Below are 19,863 nucleotides of genomic sequence, written 5' to 3'. Positions count from 1 at the left end.
CATTGAAAACGCTACGTCCAGATGAACAGAATCAACCTTTTGGGATCCCTTAAAGCAGGGGTGTCCAACTCCAGGCCTGAAGGGCCGGTGTCCTACAGACTTTAGATGTATCCTTGATGTAACACAGCTGATTTAAATGACTAAATTACCTCCTCAAAATGTCTTGAAGTTCTCCAGAGGCCTGGTAATGAACTAACCATTTGATTCAGGCGTGTTGACCCAGGGTGATATCTAAAACCTGCAGGATACCGGCCCTTGAGGCCTGGAGTTGGACACCCCTGCCTTAAAGAGAGTCCATGAGGTTGCCAGACCCTTAGTGGAATGTGCACACAGGCCAGAAGGAGGCTTAAGACCCCTACTAGAATAGGCCAGGGGAATTGCTCCAACTATCCAGTGGGAAAGGCGCTCTTTAGGCACAGGCTTTCCTATATGTGGTTTAGTGCAAGATACAAACAGCTGGTCACTTTGTCTAAAACTCTGGGCTCTGTCCATATGAATACGCAGAGCACAGACTGGAAACAAGGTATGCAGCCACTGTTGCTCCTCTTAAGAGAAAGGCAGCGGGTAAAAGGCCGGCAGTTCCATAGGGGAAAATATCCCAATAACTTTTGGGGAAAAGGTGGTGTTGAGTGGCATACTGACCTTCGTATTATAAGGGGAGCACTGAATGCACAACCTCTACACCGAGGGAGCGTGGATTTTTCCTACAAGCTTAGCTGAAGCTAAAACAATCAATAGAGCTGTCTTAAAGGACAGAATTTTTACCTTCTTGGCTGAAACCATCCTGGGGAAAAAGTCTAGGGAGACTCTTACATGACGGTGGCCATCACAGTGAAGGTCTAGTCCCTGTAAGACCACCCACCTCTGAAAGCCTCATGTCCAGTGGCATCGTCACTATAGAGGAAGTTAGCAGGCCTAGCAGTATCTGGCACAGTTTTAGGATAACTCGTATTGCCTCTGCGAAACAGTGCTAGGGTGTATAAAAGCATTTGAGTGACAAGCCACCCCCTGGCAGTTGGGGGCTGCCACCAGCCAGTCGTTGAAGTATGTGGCTACCCGAAAGCCTTTTCCCTGAGCTGGGTCACTGCTGCCTCGGTGCATTTTACAAACACCCTTGTGAGAGGCCAAAAGGCAGGACCACAAACTCATATGCTATCTCCTGGAAAGCAAATCTTAGATACTTTCTGTGTGGGGATATATGGGGAGGTGGAAATAAACGTCCCACAGTAAAGTGTGGGTGAAATTAAGGTTTCCAGCAATGCAATGTGAATGGTCTCTGAACACAAGGCAGCTAGTGTTGGATACTAAAGCCCTGGGCACTCCTTTAACTGGTTGATCAAGTTCAGAGTGCACACCCACACTTGAGCTATGGTCCGGTTGTCTTTATGTAGTGTATCCATGGGTGTTATGTCAGCAAAGGCCCTATAGCTCAGTGGTTAGAGCACTGGTCTTGTAAACCAGGGGTCGCGAGTTCAAATCTCGCTGGGGCCTAGTAAATGTTTTGGTCCTCCTCTAGGTGGACACATAAGCCCCTTTTCCCTTAGAACCTACTCAGATCAACTCGGAACGACTGGTTTTCCATTACAATCAAGTACCACAGAAAGTGCGTTGTTGTCATTATAGCAACTCGGCTGAGCATCCCATGACGTATTTGGTATGCGTAACAAACGCTACAGCAAAGGTGGACGTCGAGGTGACTGTATACCTGCTGCTCGGTCTGGGACTTTTTGTTAGAGTTGGGGACAACAGCGTTAATTTTTGTAGCCATTTCTCTCTGGTTTCAAAAATGGTGGTTTTGAGTTTCATAAACGAGATGCTCTAATCACTCACCGAGCCCTTACAGGCTGGCTAAGTGACGCCCATGTCAGGAGAGGCTAGGGCCTCCCTATATAATAGGCTGACATAGCGTCAGATGTAATTCAAAACAAGCCCACCTTTTCCTCACTTCCCTAGCAAAGAGGGTGGTCTGGTGAAACACTCGCTCATACTACTCATAGAACCGGGGTTATAGACATAACCTTAAGTTCTCTTTCATAGCATTCATTTTGTGTCACACTAGGGGGACAAATACTAACTCCCGGATTGCCAGACATGCATGTTTAGAAGACAACTGTCCCCAGTAGTACTTCACAGGGAAGAAGCTCCCAGCTGTGAAGAACATGCACTGAGGACTGAATGTGCCTGGTTAGGTGCTGTTATGTCTAGCCTGTAAAACCTAGCAAATGTGTGAGGTGAGGCCCAGGATGCAGCTGCACACATCGCCTGGACAGAAAGTCCCTTAAAAAGAGTCTTGATGCATTCTTAATCATCCAGGTAATTAAATCTCAAAAGGTTGATTCTGTTCATCTGGACGTAGCGTTTTCAGAGGGAGAAATGTTTCGTCACTCATCCAAGTGATTTCAGTCTCAGTAGACTGGATGAGAGGTGAAACATCTTCAAGCAAGTTAAAGAAGTCCAGCCGCTTTTCTTTCCAAGCTCCTTAGACTACTCTCTTCCACGTTTATCTGAAAGCCCAAATTCCCCGGGTGGTGTATAAGAGCATTTCACTGACAAGCCACCCCCTGGTAGTTGGGGGCTGCCACCAGCCTGTCGTCGAATATGTGACTAACCGAAAGCCTTTTCCATGAGCAGGGCCACTGCTGCCAAGGTGCATTTTACAAAACACCCTTGTAAGAGCACTCCTTTAACTGGCTGATCAAGTTCAGTTCACACCCATGCTCGCGCAATGGTCTGATTGTCTATATGTAGTGTATCCATGGGTGTTACTTCAGCAAAGGCCCTATAGCTCAGTGGTTAGAGCACTGGTCTTGTAAACCAGGGGTCGCGAGTTCGAATCTCGCTGGGGCCTAGCAAGTGTTTTTGTCCTGTACATACCCCCCGTCCTCCTTTAGGTGGACACATAAGCCCCTTTTCCATTAGAACCTACTCAGATCAACTCACCACAGCTTGCCACGATTTGGATCGACAGCCTTTACTGTTAGCTAAATGATGCCCATGTTATATAGGCCTCCCTATATAATAGGCTGACATAGCGTCAGATGTAATTCAAAAAAGCCCACCTCTTCCTCACTTCCCTAGCAAAGAGGTTGGTTTGGTGAGACACTCGCTCATGCTACTCAGAGAACCAGGGATAAAAACATAACCTGAAGCTCTCTTTCATAGCATTCATTTTGTGTTTCACTATGAGAGAAATAGCGATTTAGTTAGTATTTTGTGCTTAGAAATATTAACTCCCAGATTGCCAGGCATGACTGTTAAGAAGACAACTGTCCCCAATAGCACTTCACAGGGGAGAATGTGCCAGGTTTGGTCCTGTTACATCTTGCCCATAAAACTGAGTAAATGTGAAGACCCCTGCTAATATAGGCCAGGGCAATTGCTCCTACTATGCAATGGGAAAGGCGCTGTTTAGACATAGGCTTTCACATATTTGGTTTCCTTCGTGCTCTCAGTAGACCTAACCACTATCTACCAATATAAAGCCATCACCACCTATTCAATTGCAGGCTAACATAAAAGTTTCAATTTTTTTAATCGCAAGTTGTAGACTCCTTCCAAGAAATACCTGGAAGTCAGCCAAATACAGGTTAATCACTTTGGAACCCCATTTTCTTGGCTTGTAGGTCATAGTTTTAAAGGACAGGTCAGGGAGTGACACAGTGGCCCAGGACAGGATCGAGTTTTTTTTCTCACTGAGCTCCACTTGTTGTATGCTTACTACTCCACTTTTCATATGTACACTCTTTAGAGAGGGTGGGGTTTGCAGTTTCACTTGCCCACTTATTCTAAGGTGACTCCAGGACAGATTTTTACAAATTTCCTTTACAAGATCTAAGGGTTGAGACCAGCTCTAGGACTCTGTGGCGGGGTTTGTGTCCACTCACACAATTCAACTGGGGAGCTTTCATGTATGAGAGAAATACATTAACCACTACCAGTCTTGTTGTCTGGGACGTTAAAAATAATATTTAAACTCATAAGTTTTTTATATTAGCAAATTAAACAAGTAATACATTTTTTTTATCTGTGATGAAAACAAGATCTTGTTCTGACACAGATTTTTTAGATATAAGAGTGTTGGAAAGCTATTTTTAAAAATAGTTTATAATAATTAAGCGTGCAGGTGATAGCGTCCACAGTTCATACATCTGTCTACTTCAAGATACGAGAGACGGAGTAATAAAATGACTCTCGTGTGTGTGTGTGTGTGTGTGTTTGGGAGGGGGGGTGTTGTTAATGTGTGTGTTCAGCAGATAGCTCTACGCAGTCGTCTGACATTCCCCCTGACAGCTCTGAACTTTTCACAGTGCCAGCACTGTCAGGTAGAGAGGGAGGAGAGGCGAGAAGGGGGAGGGGAAAACAACGTCAGAAGACCGGGTCGGACCGTGAGCAGAGAGGCTGTGCGGGCTTCTGTGTTTTGGCGCAGCAAGGCTTCTGTCTGTCCTCCCATCATCACCTGGTGATGTGTTAAGAAGGTCAGGCCTGTCTGTGAGGGCGAAACCTTACCAGAGCTTCCACGCGGGAAACCAGGCTGATACCGTCCCGGCGTGTGGATTGAAGCATCAGCCAGACATTTCCACGGGTCGCTTACAGTGTTTCTTACACAGCTGGATTTGTAACTTCTTCTTCTTTTAATCTTACAAAATCTTCAAATGCTAAAGCTTTAATTCATGCTGCACATCCTACTCATTGATTTCTCAGCCACTATTTTCTGCTAACTTAACCGAACACGATTTCAAGGTTTAGCCAATTAAAAACATTCCTAATAAGCATATTTAACTCAGGAGTTGCAGCGTGCACGAGCTGCTTTAAAACTGCAAAGGGTCAGTGCACACCAAGAGTTCATCTACAACTACTAGAGTTAAAATTAAAGCTGCTTTTCCTACACTTCATATCCATTGTTTCTAATGTGGCAAAGTTGCAGGTGATAATTTCTATAACATGTTTATTAGCATGGCTGTCTTTTGGCCATTATTGCTTGTTTACAAACTGCAAGGTGCCTGCTTCTGTTAAGAGTGCTTTCCCAGCATCCTCATTTCCTATCATCTCTTTGCTCGCATGACAACACTCCTCCCCAAAAAAGTGTTTTTCGTGTTTTGGTGTGCACTCAGGCAGACTCACAGGTCACAGTGTTGCATTTGTTGAGCATTTCAGCCACTAGAAACATTAAAACTTAATGTTTGGAAATTGAAAAGTCATTATTTCAGCGGTGAGCCATCATCCTGATTAATCCAATATTACATTACCAGAGCAATTAAGTGCAGCATTGCTCTCAAAGGTTGTTTAGTCTAAAATAGCTCTGCTCAGTTTTCATGCTTCTCCTTTTTCAGAGTTCAGTGGAATGTCACAGGATCGACCACACATTTTTAAATAGATGTGAGAGAAAGATATATTAAATATATATGAAATATATTATGAAATTCTTTATGGCAAAGATTGAACAAGGTGCTGGAAACATTTCTTAGAGATTTTTGGACCACATTGACACGACAGCACGGCACAGTTCTTGTAAACGTGTCCACGATGTGAATCTCCTGTTCCACCACATCCCAAAGGTGCTCTATTGTATTGAGATGTGGTGACTGTAGTGGTTTCTGAGTACAGTGAACTTACTATTTGGTTCAAGAAACCAGTTTAAGATGGTCTGGTCTTTGTGACACGGTGGATTATCTTGCTGGAAGCAGCCATCAGAAGTCATAAAGGGATGGACACAGTCAGCAACAACACTCAGGTAAGCTGCAGCATTTAAATGATGCTCACTTGATACCAAGGGGTCCAAAGTGTGTCAAGAAAATATCACCCACATCACAAACAAGAGCAGCTTGAACCAGTGATATGAGGTAGGGTGGACCTGTGCTTCCATGCTGTTTATGCCAAATTCTGATCCTACCATCTGAATGTCACAGCAGAAACCAAGATTCACTGGACCAGGCATGTTGTGTGCTCAGAGGTGCTCTTCTGCATACCTTGACTATAATGAGTAGTTAACTGAGTTACTGTTGCCTCTGGGCATTCTCCTCTATGGAAGCCCGTTTCCGCCACTAAAAAAAAAAAAGTATCCATAACTCGAAATATCGAGTTATTAACTCAAAATTTCAACTTATTTTCTTGAAATTTTGACTTATTAACTCAAAATTTTAAGAAAAGTAACTCAATATTTTGAGTTATCTCTGCCATCAGTAATCTACGTGGACTGCACACTCAAAACCGGATCACAACAAACTGGCGCTTTCAAGAGTACGTTTGCTGATAGTAACACCATGTGATTCAGCTCATAACACAAGCATTTCATCATTTGTGACGCTACGCTGAAAATAATCAGCAATTTGTGCATTCATGACTGGCTGTTATACTGGTAGCTTAACTGTAGCATTTGTAGCTGAGGGCTTCCGCTTCCGGGTAACAAGGAAATTACGTCATTCATGTAGATTACTGATTACTGATTATTAACTCAAACTTTTGAGAAAAGTCAACATTTCAAGCTACTTTTCTCAAAATTCCAAATTAATAAGTCAAAATTTCGAGAAAGATAACTCGAAATTTAGAGTTATGGATACTTTTTTTTTTTTTAGTGGCGGAAACGGGCTTCCATACCCCTCTGACCTCTGGCATCAATAAGGGATTGCAAACTAGAGAACTGCTGCTCACTGGATGTCTTTTTCTTTTCCAGTCCATTCAGAGATGATTGTGTGGGAAAATCCCAGAAGATCTACATTTTCTTTAACGCTAAGACCTTTCTGTCATTCAACGTTTATAAGATATTGCTTACGGTCTGTTCTATACACCTTGATTTGTAGCTTCATCTGCTTTTAATACCACTTTTAATTAAGACGGGCAGATGCTCAATTCCTTAAACATCTTTAATAACACCACTGTTTCTCACTCATTACCTGACCGTTTCCTCTCTGACTTACAGTTTTGATCAAGTGACAATGATATTAAAACTTTCTGATCCATAGAAAAGAAGGCTTTTCATTCATTTTACCCTTACAGTTTGACCAGCCTGTGAAGTGTAGAAAATAATTTTTCTGCCATATTTTGATGATCAGTTTCATCTTAACCAGGTCATCTTGACCACATCTACAAGCCGAAATACACTGAATCGCAGGTGTGTGATTGCCTGATTAGATATTTACATTAATGAGCAGGTGTGCCTAATAAAGTGTTTGGTGAGTGTAAAGAAAGCAATAGAATGATTCGGGAAACTAAAAACAGTTTTGGGGCAGTATGCTGGTGATCTTACCGTAGATGCTTTGTAGCACAGAGCTCTTACTCTGTGTTGGCTTAGCAGGTTGAGCTCTGATTTCCACCTTCTTCCTGTTATGGGTGTAGTTTGAATGTCTGGACTCCACCTCTTCATGGGCTTTTACCTCCCTCCATCTGCGTGCACAAAACCTGCAAACACACATCCACACAAACACATGCACGCAGTTCTATAAAAATCATCTCTAACAGCGTTCAAAGCTTTAAAAGCTGGCAAGTCCTCGCACTAATTCTCACTAAGCATAAACAAAGTAAACAGTTTACTCAAGGAAATTAATAGGCAACATATACACAATATAACTGTGAAGCTGAGGAGAAACAGAGGGCCTCCTGCAGTGGACTGGCATCCACTAAGAGAAACGCAGTGTGTGCAAGACGGAGAGAAAAGCAACGAGAGGCTTCTGGTAGCTATTAGAGCAGCCCGGCTGAACTTTTAGCCTCTTGTTAAAATACTATGAAACTTCTAGATTACAGCCTTTCTGTCCCACGTCTTCTTGTCTCAACCCTCTCCCACGCTCTCCCCCCCACTGCTCCACTGTTCATGGCATTCAGACTAAAGACGGGGGCGGGAAAGTATTCGCAAGGGGGCACATGTGGGTGCCACATGGCACTGCCCCAAAATTTTGAATGCTAAATGCGGTCTGAATTGCTTCAAAAAAATTCATTTGTACCAGCATCGATCAAGCATTTAAATAACAGTTTTTAAGATTATCTGCAATGTGTGTATTGAATATTGTGATAGGCCCCTTTTTTAAATCTATTTATTAATTTCTCTTTTCTTTTAATGTTTACTGACTCTTAGTGAAGGCAGCTTCTGTGACGGCACTTGAGTCCACAAAAAATTTCCCTAAGGGGACAATAAAGTGTGCCTTATGATATCATACTGCGCTGCCAATTTCCCACAACCCTCCTGGTACAAACACAAACACGATCAAGGAGAAAAATGTAAACTCGCCTTCTCCAGGCACGCTGGATGATGCGTGCAGCCTCGTTTCTCCTCCTGCGATGCTCCTTGTTGTACTCCCTGTGTGCGCGTGTTGACATTGGTGCGTGTGCGGCAGATTGAGCCTTTCTTGGGGGGCTTTTGTGATCTACAGATGAACTCCTTCTTAATGAGGCTGAGCGAGTTTGGTCTTTGGTTGTGGCCTTCTCTGAAGTACGCTCCTTATGTTGTCTGTGTTTTTGTGGAGAGGTGTGGGCATCGGTAATTGCCCGGGCAGTCTGCACGCTCATGTGAGCATTACTCTTTTTTAGAAGCGTGCAGTCTCTTCTACCGGCCTCAGTTTGGTCCACAGAGGAGACCGCTGTGGAAGGACTGGGTGAGTTTGACAAAAGTCGTTCCCTGAATTTGGGCATGGAGGGAGGTGTGGGTCTGAAGCCGGAAGGGGAGAGAAGTTCTGTCAGCCTTGTGGTCTGCAGAGCATCGGGGGAAGCATCACTGCTCACATGACTGCAGCCCAAAGCTTCAGGACAATCATGCGGTTCAGCTTCTTTACCTCTTCTAGAGGACCTGCTTTTGTGAGCTGGTTGGAGTGGAGTTGAAATGAAAAAAAAAATAAGATCATGTAAATGAACAAAACACCACTGTCTGTACTGTTTAGTCAAGATGAATGCATTTGCTCAATTAAAAGTTCATTTTAAACACCTAAAAAGTGTTTAAAATTAGTGTTTAAAAGTACACCTCTGTGCAATATCAGTTTAAAGTCAATGATTCAAAATGCATTATTTCACAGAGTTAAATACTCCAGACTAAACTGACTATACAGGCTGCTGACCAACTAAATTGAGTCCACCTCTGATTTCTAGTTAGTTAATTGCATGAATGAGTTTATGAAATTAGCTTTGAAGACTGGAACTTCTCTCATTTTGGATCTGATGTGCTGTGCATATCTGTATATTTGCATCATGATTATACAAAATAATTTTTTTAGAGGAATTAAAAAATCTGATTGTCATCAAAAAGGTGGTAAAGGACACGGGAAGATAAGCGAGCCACTAAAAATCAGCAAAGACTGAGCTGCAGCTGCAGAAAAGAACAGAACGAGCCACGACACCACTAATCAGAAGTGTGGTGTAGTGGTTGTCCACAGACAGCGTGCTACTGCACAACTTTGAAAGTAATTCAGACACAAGGAAGTCAAAGCTTTGTTGACAGCTCGGACAGTGTAAAGGACTGTCTACGATGGAGTCCAGCAAGTTCACTGCAAACCTGAGCGGGAAACTCAAAGGCAGTGGTTTGATGATATCAGACTCCATGATGGCAAGAAGTATTACAGAAAATTATCAAAATAACTGAGCCAAATATTCCTGCATCACAAAGATCCAAAGCACACTGGCAGAATCGGTGTAAAGTAAAGTAAAAACTGGCCAAATGTGTTGCATGGCTTGAATCTAACAGAACACATTTGAGGTATGAAGGTGAAAAGCAGAAGAGCACAATCCTTTCCACAGAGACCAGCTGATAAAACCGTCCCAGGAGAATGGCAGAATATATCCTCAAATAAGTATGCAACAGTGACATCCATCATTCTGAAGAGGATTCAGTGTCTCATCAAAAACAAAGGCAGACTTACAAAGTACTGATAAAACACTTTTACTGACTTCTGTTGCAGTGTGGTTTATATTTTTATCTATCTATCTATCCATCCATCCACTGCCGCTTATCCTTTTTTAGGGTCGCGGGGGGCGCTGGAGCCTATCCCAGCTGTCCTAGGGTGAGAGGCAGGGTACACCCTGGACAGGTTGCCAGTCCATCGCAGGGCTAACACATAGACAGAGACAACCATTCACACTCACATTCACTCCCGCATTCACACCTTTTGTTTGTTTTTTTAACAGGGTAAAATAAAGACAAGGGATGTGATTATGGTTAGTTATTAAAGCGATATTGCACAGGCGTGTCCTCACTTGTAAGCGCATTAACACTTACACTTCAGACTAAATTTGAGGATTTCTGTATTTTTGTACCTCTGTGTCTCTCCTCTTTGCTCTTAGTGCGTTCAGCTTTGGATGATTTCTTTGTTTCCACAGACGAATCATTCATGGATAAGTCCTCTATAATGCTCACTAAGGACAGCTTTTCTTGCTCTGCTTTCACGGGTGAAACCCTCCGTTTCTCTGCTGTGGCCCCTGAAACTTGCTGCACGGCTTCTCTCCTCCGCTGTTCCTCTTCTCGCTTTCTAAACACAAAGAAAACCAGGCAAAAAATGCAAAAGAAACCTCGTCATTTGGTAAAGGCAGTATTGTAGGTTTCTGGTTATTTTCTAGCTCTGGACCTTTTTTTAAGAACATTCCTGGACGTCTTCTATACAGCTTGAATATAATCTGATAAGGATATTAGCTTATCATAGTAATATGTGGAAAAAAAGCTTTGCTTAAAAGGCATGTCTAAATAAAACTGCCTGCTTGGATTACCATAAAAACCTGAAGTCAATGTGCCCTCTGAAAACAAATTTACTTGTCAAAAGTGTTGTTTAAGAGAATAAAGATGAGACTGGTGAGCAAATGGCAGAAGAAGAACGAGTCGGAAGAGGCAGACAGAGAGGAGACGTATGTGTGTGCTGGGCTGACAGAAAGAAAGATAGATATGGAGAGAGTGTGACTGCTTCAAAGGCAAAGTAAATGTAATTTGCGAGACACAGTGTGAGACAAACAGAGGGATGTCAGTGAGTAACTTCTAATGAATATAAACACCATGAAGCCATGTAATCAGTGATTGCAGCTTAAGTGTGTGGTGGTTCTGGGTTTGTCTGGGCAACCAAATGTTAACCAAACCAAATGTGTTAATGTTCACTAAATAATAATATTTTCAATTCAATTCAGTCAGACACCTGTTTATATTGTAGGGTAAAGACCCTACAATGTTAGAGAGAGAAGTCTGATGAGCCCCTATGAGTAAGGACTCGGCGACGGAGGGGAGGAAAAACTTCCTTTTGACGGGAAAAAAAACCGTCTAGCAAACCCGGGCTCAGGGAGGAGTAGCCATCTACTGTGATCGGTTGGGGTTAGGGCAAAGAGCTCAAAGGGAGACAGGACAAAAGAGTTTAATACTGATGGCCACCAGTGCTACCCCTCAGCCTCCTAGGAGATGTAGCTTTGGTATAAGTGTGAAACTCCTAGGTGACTTCCTTCTTCAGTTATTACATTCACAAGATTTTCAGAAAACTTGACCTCTGAGTTTGAGGTGAAGCTCACTCGGATTTGAACTCATCCAAGAGTTTTAGGAGATCCACCTATGATGTCCATTTGAAAATCCTATGTCACCTCATTCTCGATTTATCATATTCATAAACTTGGGTGTCCCTATGCTTTTCACAGAAATGCAACAGAGGTATGCAGATGCATGCTCCATGTATCCTTAACATATACCTATGGGGCTTGATATTTCAGATTGATTATATGAGTAGAAAGATTCAAGAAGCTAACATGGGAAAAATATGTAAGTACACTCACTGCAGCATTCTGGATCATCCTTTCAGGGTGTTTTAGGACAGCCCGATAATAATACATTCCAATAGTAAAGCCTGTATGTTTAACATGCGCACTGAAGGACATATCTTGGTCAAAAATAACTCCAAGATTCCTCAAAGTGTTATTGCAAGGCAAGATCATACTGTGGCGAGCTCAGACAAGGAGGAGACGGAGGTATCGTTTGGTCTTGCTTCCCGTGAGCTAGCCAGGGAGCACAGCCGTTTATTTACATTTGCAGAAGAACACTGCCGCTAGCTAACTGCTCAGCGCGGCAACAACAACAACAACACAGGGCGCCCTCTGACCCCGGAAGGACACACCGTCGCAGCGAGAGGGCGTCACCTGTCACTATGGCAACATAAACAAAACATAACTGTACAAACAGAACCCCGAACAGCCCTGACCCACTACATAGCCCCCACCTAAGGGGTCAGTCGTCCCCGGCGACCCCATTACCCCACACAAAGTCCTGCAAATGTCCAGGTGCCTTCTTTTGGCGCACCGGCCGGTCACGACCGGCGGGGGAAAAGTCACTTGGGTCAGAACATGGGGTGCCACCATCATCCCCTGCTCCGGCGTCTGCTGGAGCGAGCGGTCGGTACGGTGAGAGCCTGTCCCGGTGCAACACCACCATGCGCCCCGGGCCCGGCATGCGGATACGGTACACCACGTCTGTTAGCCGCTCCACGACCTCTGCCGGCCCTTGCCAGTGACTGCAGAGTTTGGGGGACACTCCTCTCTTGCGAACCGGGCAGTACACCCAAACCTTGTCGCCAGGCATGAAAACCCCCCCTTGGCACTTGGTGTCGTAGGCTCTTTTCTGTCGTACTCCGGCGCTGGCCTGGGCCTGGCGGGTGTAGACATGAACCACCTGCAGCCGCTCCCTGAGCCTCCTGTAGTAGTCCATCTCTGGCCCACCATCAATCTCCGGCTCGGGGGGGGACCCGAACACCAGATCCACAGGCGTCCGGAGCTCCCGTCCAAACATCAGAGCGGCAGGTGTGCACTGGCTGGACTCCTGCACCGCAGTCCGATACGACCAAAGGACCAGGGGCAGATGTCGGTCCCAATCTCGCTGGTGGCGGCTGGTGAGAATGGCGAGCTGGGTGGCCAGCGTGCGGTTGAAGCGCTCAACCAAGCCATCGCTTTGTGGGTGGAGCGGTGTGGTTCTCGTCTTCTCCAGCCCCAGTCGCCGGCAGATCTCCCCGAAGACCTTCGATTCAAAGTTACGCCCCTGGTCACTGTGGAGCTCAGCTGGGACCCCAAAACGGGTGAACATCTCCTCCACCAGCTTCTCGGCCGTCGTCGTTGTGCTCTGATCCGGCACCGCGTAGGCCTCTGGCCACTTCGTGAAATAGTCCACAGCCACCAACACATACCGGTTCCCTGACTCTGTGACGGGGAAAGGCCCTAGGACGTCCACTCCCACTCTTTCCATTGGGGCCCCCACCAGGTACTGCTGAAGGGGGGCAGTGGAGCGTTGAGTTGGGCCCTTCTGTGCCGTGCAGGTGTCACAGCAGTGCACATGGAGTTCCACATCCCGTTGACAGCCAGGCCAGTAGAACCGTCCCCTGAGGCGGCGGAGAGTTTTGGCGTTCCCATAGTGTCCTGCCCCCACCGAGCCATGGACCAGCTCAAGCACCTGTGACCGCAGCGACCGAGGCACCAACAGCTGCAGGAGATCTCTGCCCTGACCGGGGGCCCGCCATCTCCGGTACAGGAGGCCGTCGTGGGTCTCCAGATTGTTGTGCTGGGAGTAGTAGGCCTTCACCTCGGGCTCCTGTCCTGACACCCCCGTCCAGGCGGGGCGTTGCGCCGCCTCCAGCCAGGACCCCACCTGAACCAACGTCGCATCGGCCTCCTGCTCCCGCTTCAGCTGCTGCGTTGTCAATGGGAGCCACCCCCCTCCGCCAGCTGTGGCCTGAGCAGTAGCCACCCCCAGCACCTCCTGGGCCCGCTCTTCCTGTCGCAGGCAGTAGCGGCACTCGACGGCTACGCAGGGCCGTCTGGAGAGGGCATCAGCGTTGCCATGCTGTCGACCTGGCCGATGCTGGATCTCGAAGTCATAGCCCTGAAGGACCTCCAGCCAGCGGGCCACCTGCCCTTCTGGGTGTTTGAAGTTCAGGAGCCAAGTCAGAGATGCATGGTCAGTGCGCAGGAGGAACCGGCAGCCGTGCAGATATGGCTGGAAGTGCCGCACCGCTAGCACTACGGCCAGCAGCTCCCGCCGGGTCACGCAGTAGTTCCTCTCGGCTCGCCCCAAGGCACGACTGAAGTACGCCACCACCCGTTCTCCAGCCTCATCCTGCTGGGAAAGGACCGCCCCGACCCCTACATTGCTAGCATCAGTGTCCACAATGAAAGGTTGCCGGGCGTCGGGGTAGGCCAGGACTGGGGCTCTGGTGAGGGCCTCCTTCAACTGCTCAAAAGCCGCAGCACAGGCATCCCCCCAGCCAAACAGCTGTCCCTTGTCAGTCAGGCGGTGGAGGGGGCTGGCCATTGTCGCGAACCCTTTGATGAACCGACGGTAGTAGGAGGCTAGGCCCAGGAAGCTCCGCAGTTCTTGGACGTTCGAGGGAGTCGGCCAGTTCGGACCGCAGCCACTTTTGCGGGGTCAGTGGCGACACCTCGAGCGCTGATCACATGGCCCAAGAACGTGGTCTCTCTCGCCAACAGGCGGCATTTCGCGGGGTTGAGCCGCAGCCGAGCTCATCGGATGGCACTCAAGACCTCGCTCAGGTGAGACAGTGCACTGTCGAAGTCGCCACCGTGCACCAACAGGTCATCCAGGTACACAACGCAGCGGCTACGAGGGATAACCACGAGCACCCTCTCCATCAGCCTCTCAAACGTCGCTGGCGCATTGCAGAGCCCAAATGGCATGACCCTGAACTGCTACAGCCCCTGTCCAATGGTGAATGCAGTCTTAGGCCTTGCGTCGGGGGCTAGCTCCACCTGCCAGTAACCGCTGCGTAGGTCGAGGGAGCTGAACCAACTGGAGCCGGTAACGTAATCTAGGGCATCGTTGATCCGCGGCAGCGGGTACGAGTCCTTCTTGGTGACTGCATTGAGACGGCGAAAGTCCACGCAGAACCTCGGGCTGCCATCCTTCTTCCCCACCAGAACCACGGGTGCCGCCCATGGGCTATTGGACGGCTCGATCACCCCAGCCGCAGCCATCTCACGGATGTTCTCTTCCGCTACCTGCCGTTTCGAGAGGGGCAGCCGGTGTGGGCGCAGACGGATGGGCTGAGCAGAGCTGGTGTCGATGGTGTGCTGGACCAGACTCGTCTGCCTGCAGTCTTTGTCACTGGCGGCAAAGATGTCCACATTCTCGTCCAGGAGGCACCTCAACCGCTGGCGCTGGTCGACGTTGAGGCCTACGCTGCTGCGCTGCCAAAGGTCATCAACAGCCTCGATGGTCTCGGTCGAAGGAGGTTTGTCAGGCTGAGAGGCTGAGGCGAGTGGAGATGACCCGGAGCCACCGGCATCCGAAATCTGCTGAGCGGCAGCTGCCCGACGCCTGTCTCGTCTGGTCCCCGCTCCCTGCTTTTGGCCGCGCTGGAGAGCAAAAGTCTCTGCGCCAAGAGTGATAGCCAGCTTTGCGGTGTCGACGCAGGCCCCCCAGCGGCTCAGCAGATCCAGGCCAATGATGCACTGGTCTTGAATGTCGGCGAGCCAGAAATCGTGCACCAGCTCTAGATCCTTCACTCGGATCCGCAACGGTTTCTTCCCCCGCATAACAGTTTTCTCCCCTGTCACTGTCATCAGCTGGGTGTCTGTGGGCAACCAACCCTTCACCAGTGGCCCGGATGTTTCAGGGAGCACGCCAGGTCGTATCAGGGAAATGGTAGACCCCGTGTCCACCAGGGCCTGGCATGGCTGGTCCTCAACACAGCAGCTCAGGTGGAGTCCCTTGAGGTGCCCAACTCGGCCCACCACTGTGCATCGTCCTTGGAAGGGGGCAGGAAGCTGGAGCGGTGGTCCCCTCGCTACACCGCTCCCTCCTCGTTTCCCTGAGGCTGCGTAGTTCCGGTCTTCGGGGCTGGTGCTGGGCAGTCACGCGCCACGTGGCCAGGCTCATCGCACCGGTAGCAGCGGTCGGTTGGTCGACGAGGACGCCTCCGGGGCACCGAGGGTTGCAGCTGGGACATCTCGGCGACCTCCCCCTCCCCGTCGCAGTCTGCGGCTCTGATTTGGGGGTAGTTTGGGGGGGGCACCTGCTGGTTAGGTCGCGAGGTGAGCACCGGCTCGGCCCTTTCAGCCTCAAGGAGCGCCTCACGGAGGGTCTGAGGCATGGCCAGGCGGACGTGTTGGCGTAGTCGCTCTGGGAAAAGTCCTCGCAGAAAAGCATGCAGGCTAAGCTCCTCACGGGCCGCTGCTGGAAACTCCGGGTAGCCACGACGAGCATACAGCAACACGTCTGCTGCAAAGGTGCCCAGGCTCTCCCCTGGTCGACGGCTCCGGTTGGTTAGCTGCTCTCTGCTCTGATCAGTGGAGTGCCGCTGCCCGAATCGCCTCTCGAGTGCCGCGGTGAGGGCGTGGAGCTCATGCTGCTCTGCTGGGGCTAGGTCAAGGAGTATCTGCAGTGCATCTCCCTCTAATGCTAGTGCTAGGTGTGTAGCAGTCTCCTCTTCGCTCCAGCCACTATGTCTGGCGGCTAGCCGCACTTGTGAGAGGTAGGGCTCTAACGGGGTTAGCCCGTTGTATTTCGGTACCTTAACTGGCGTGGTAGGCATAACTGCTCGCGGTTGGGGGCTCGGCGTGTGGGTCGACAGAGGTAGCCCATGAAGCATTGCCCTAGCATCTGTCGCGACGGGCCGCCGCCGCGGTGCGCTCGCACCATCGGGACCCGTCGGGGGACTTCTCTACCATCGCCAGTTTCCCAAGCGGGGAATGTTCTCCTCGACGGCTTGCTCCAGCCTCTGAATGTCTCTCTCCATTACGGCGAGGGTGAGCTATCCCACTTCTGACACCAATGTGGCGAGCTCAGACAAGGAGGAGACGGAGGTATCGTTTGGTCTTGCTTCCCGTGAGCTAGCCAGGGAGCACAGGCGTTTATTTACATTTGCAGAAGAACACTGCCGCTAGCTAACTGCTCAGCGCGGCAACAACAACAACAACACAGGGCGCCCTCTGACCCCGGAAGGACACACCATCGCAGCGAGAGGGCGTCACCTGTCACTATGGCAACATAAACAAAACATAACTGTACAAACAGAACCCCGAACAGCCCTGACCCACTACAATACCATCCAGTGAAGAGGTCAGATCTTTATGTCTTTAAGCAGGGCTCTAGAGTGCGACCAATTTGGTCGCAAATGCGACCAAATTTTTCAGTGGTGCGACTAAAAAAAAATATTTGGTTGCACCTGTGCGACCAACTGTTCAGGTAGCAAAAAAAAAAAAAAAAATCTGCAACCTTCCCTGTGGTCAACAACAGACACACATTATGCCCCTATCGTGGACTAAACCAATCAGAGATAGTCAGGGGCGGGACCTCTCTGATTGGCCGTGGTCCAGTTGAAAGTGCAGGTGGAAGAGAGAGGTGAGTAGCTTGAATAAAGCGATATCGATTCATTAACGGATTCCACACAAAGACGTAAACACAGAGCGGACCCGACGCATCAGAATCAGCTTTGTCTTTCTCGGCTTTCTCACCCGACGGTCCGCAGACGGACACGCTGTCGGAGCTCGGCGATTCTGCGTCGGGTCCGCTCTGTGTTTACGTCTTTTTGCGCTGATTCTGAGCTGCAGGTTTTGTCTCTCTCCAACCAAAATTCACCGAGCCAGCAGCAAAAGAAGCAGCAAACTGCGCTTCACATTTGATCAATGTCGTCATGAATTTTGCTGTTTTGCTTCCACGACCATTAAAATCACACTTCATGCACAGCTAGCTCTCTCTATCGCTCTCTGTACTTCAAGAACAGTTTCCCGTCTCCAATCCCTGTTTTCTGTATTATCTATTCGCTTATTACCCACCAGTCTACCGTTGTTTACAACGCTGTCGGCTGCTGTCTTTTTCTTTTCTTTTTTTCACTTAAATGACCTCGGACAAGAAAGCCTATTTTTTCTGTTGTTCAATACTGAAGAAATTTAAACTTTATATGCAGAACATTGTAGAATATTTTTAAGGTTATCTGCTATAAAAAGCCAGACCAGGAAAATCTCCTTCATGTTTTTCTGTGTTTTATTCTCAGTTACTTTCACACAAAGGCATCTGCTGTGATGTTCACAATTCTGATGAAGTCAGTACTGATAAATGATCAGAATTATAATATTTCTGACTGTCTGAAGCTAAGTTGAATCGAATCGGGACTTTGAAAACCGGAATCGAATGGATTATAGAAATCATCACTGATTTCTATAATCAGCCTAGGCACGACAGAAGTGGATGTAGCTGTAATAGGAAAAGAACTATTGCTAACTTTTCTGTTAAGTTAAGGCCTGATCCTTCTGAAATTCATAGCCAGTGCTCTGACACGGTGTCATCAATCTTTGAATGCTGAAAAAGCACAGTGTATCCAGAAAAACACATTATATTATATAAATTATTATAAAATTTGTGTGCGCCTAACTTTTGTGCCGGTACGCCTAACTTTTTAAAGTTAGGCGTACCGGTACGCCCATGGCAAAAAGTTAGTCTAGAGCCCTGTTAAGACATGCTTGTAGTTTAACTAGTTGCTGTGTGTCATCTGCATAGCAATGAAAATATATGTAATGTTTTCTCATAATGCTTTCTAAGGGAAGCATGTATAATATAAACAGTATTGGTCCCAGCACAGGACCCTGTGGAACTCCCTCAATAACCTTTGCGTTTGAAGAAGACTCCCCATCTACATGAACAAATTTGAGTCCGTCAGACAGATATGATTGAAACCCCTGCAGTGTATTTCTTTAATACTGTGTATTCTAACCCATGTATACAATATTGTGGTCAACAGTGTCGAATGCTGCACTGAGGCCTAGCAGAACAAGCACAAACATGAGTCCACTGTCAGATGCCATAAGGAGATCATTGCTAGGCTCTGTTAACGCTGGTTAATAAAAGCTAGTTATGCCAATTCCTTCACTTTACCATTATACCTATAACTCTGGCATGACCCTATATGTGTCTCTCACTTGGCTGCATCCTTGCGCAGTTGCTCGTGTCGCATGAGGAGCTGCTTTCTCTCCCTGAAGGCCTTGCGGACAGTGTAGCCCTTGTAGACCGCCTGGATTGAGGCGGCAGCGATGTCCTGGATAGCTGCTATGGACAGAGCACCATGCTCCAGCATGAACTGAGTCACCTCACTGTGCCCCCCCAGCAGAGCATAGTCCAGAGGGGTGTACCTGCACAGCATAAACAGTGTGATTCATACATCTATTTTCCTACTTTTTAAGCTTCACCTCGGCTGCTTTCATTGTGGTCTCAGTCCTCACCTCTCCTCACTGTGCTCCATTTGATTGGGAAAGGCATTGTAGCCCAGCAGCAGTTTCACAGCGTCAAGGTAGCCATTGTTACATGACCAGTGGAGAGCGGTCCGGCCCTGGACCCCCATAAAGAAAAAAACAGCATTAACGTTGTATGTTTAAACCTTACAAAAAAAAGTCAGACATGAAAGCGTATTCAAGCAAATACAGGCAATTTCTTACCTCCTTGTCCTGTATATTAGGATCAGCGTGGTTCTCCATGAGAACAGCCATGCAGGTGATGTAACCACCGTAAGCTGCGCACTGCAGTGGAGTCCTTCCTGCATGATCCTGCAAAAAGTTTACACAGCAGATCAGAAGTTTTGGAGCTACGACATAGACAGCTTTGAAGTTCACAATGATCGGCCATATGCTTTACGCTGGACACGAGAATCCAAACTGTTTTTGGTCATTAATGAGGACAAAATCCAAAATTCATGTTCAGTATGTAACTAGGAAATCACTCGGTGCTGTATTAGATTATCCATAACAATGTTGTTTTATGATTATTAACCAGAGATAGTTTCTGTTGCTCTAAAGAACGGAACACACAGGTGAAACACTACCAAATAAAAGCAGTTTAAATGAAATAGAAGTAACTGTAACAAAAATTTATGACTAAATGTTTCCAATTGACCATGAAAATTTAATATGACACACTACTGCAGCAGCACGTTG

At 47.6% G+C, this 19,863-nt stretch overlaps 1 protein-coding gene and 2 non-coding genes across 3 annotated transcripts in view; 2 read left to right on the top strand and 1 right to left on the bottom strand.

The window, feature by feature from the left end:
• Positions 1–19,863, bottom strand: part of invs (inversin) — a 39,474-nt gene that overhangs the window by 3,798 nt on the left and 15,813 nt on the right. Inside the window, exons 12-17 of the mRNA XM_084943056.1 lie at positions 19,369–19,476; positions 19,156–19,262; positions 18,856–19,065; positions 10,231–10,442; positions 8,219–8,786; positions 7,244–7,395 (exon numbers count right to left, since the gene is read on the bottom strand). Of these exons, the coding sequence (XP_084799182.1) occupies positions 7,244–7,395; positions 8,219–8,786; positions 10,231–10,442; positions 18,856–19,065; positions 19,156–19,262; positions 19,369–19,476 (1,357 nt within the window). The remainder of the gene's footprint in view (positions 1–7,243; positions 7,396–8,218; positions 8,787–10,230; positions 10,443–18,855; positions 19,066–19,155; positions 19,263–19,368; positions 19,477–19,863) is intronic.
• Positions 1,419–1,491, top strand: trnat-ugu (transfer RNA threonine (anticodon UGU)). The gene has a single exon. It is a non-coding gene; the product is annotated as a tRNA-Thr (tRNA).
• Positions 2,776–2,848, top strand: trnat-ugu (transfer RNA threonine (anticodon UGU)). Its single transcript has one exon. It is a non-coding gene; the product is annotated as a tRNA-Thr (tRNA).

Source organism: Perissodus microlepis, chromosome 11, assembly GCF_051167445.1.
Source record: "Perissodus microlepis isolate ML-2025 ecotype Zambia chromosome 11, ASM5116744v1, whole genome shotgun sequence".
NCBI classification, from domain to species: Eukaryota; Metazoa; Chordata; class Actinopteri; order Cichliformes; family Cichlidae; genus Perissodus; species Perissodus microlepis.
The sequence above is the reverse complement of the archived record's forward strand: the minus strand, read 5'-3'. Positions and strand labels throughout refer to the sequence as shown.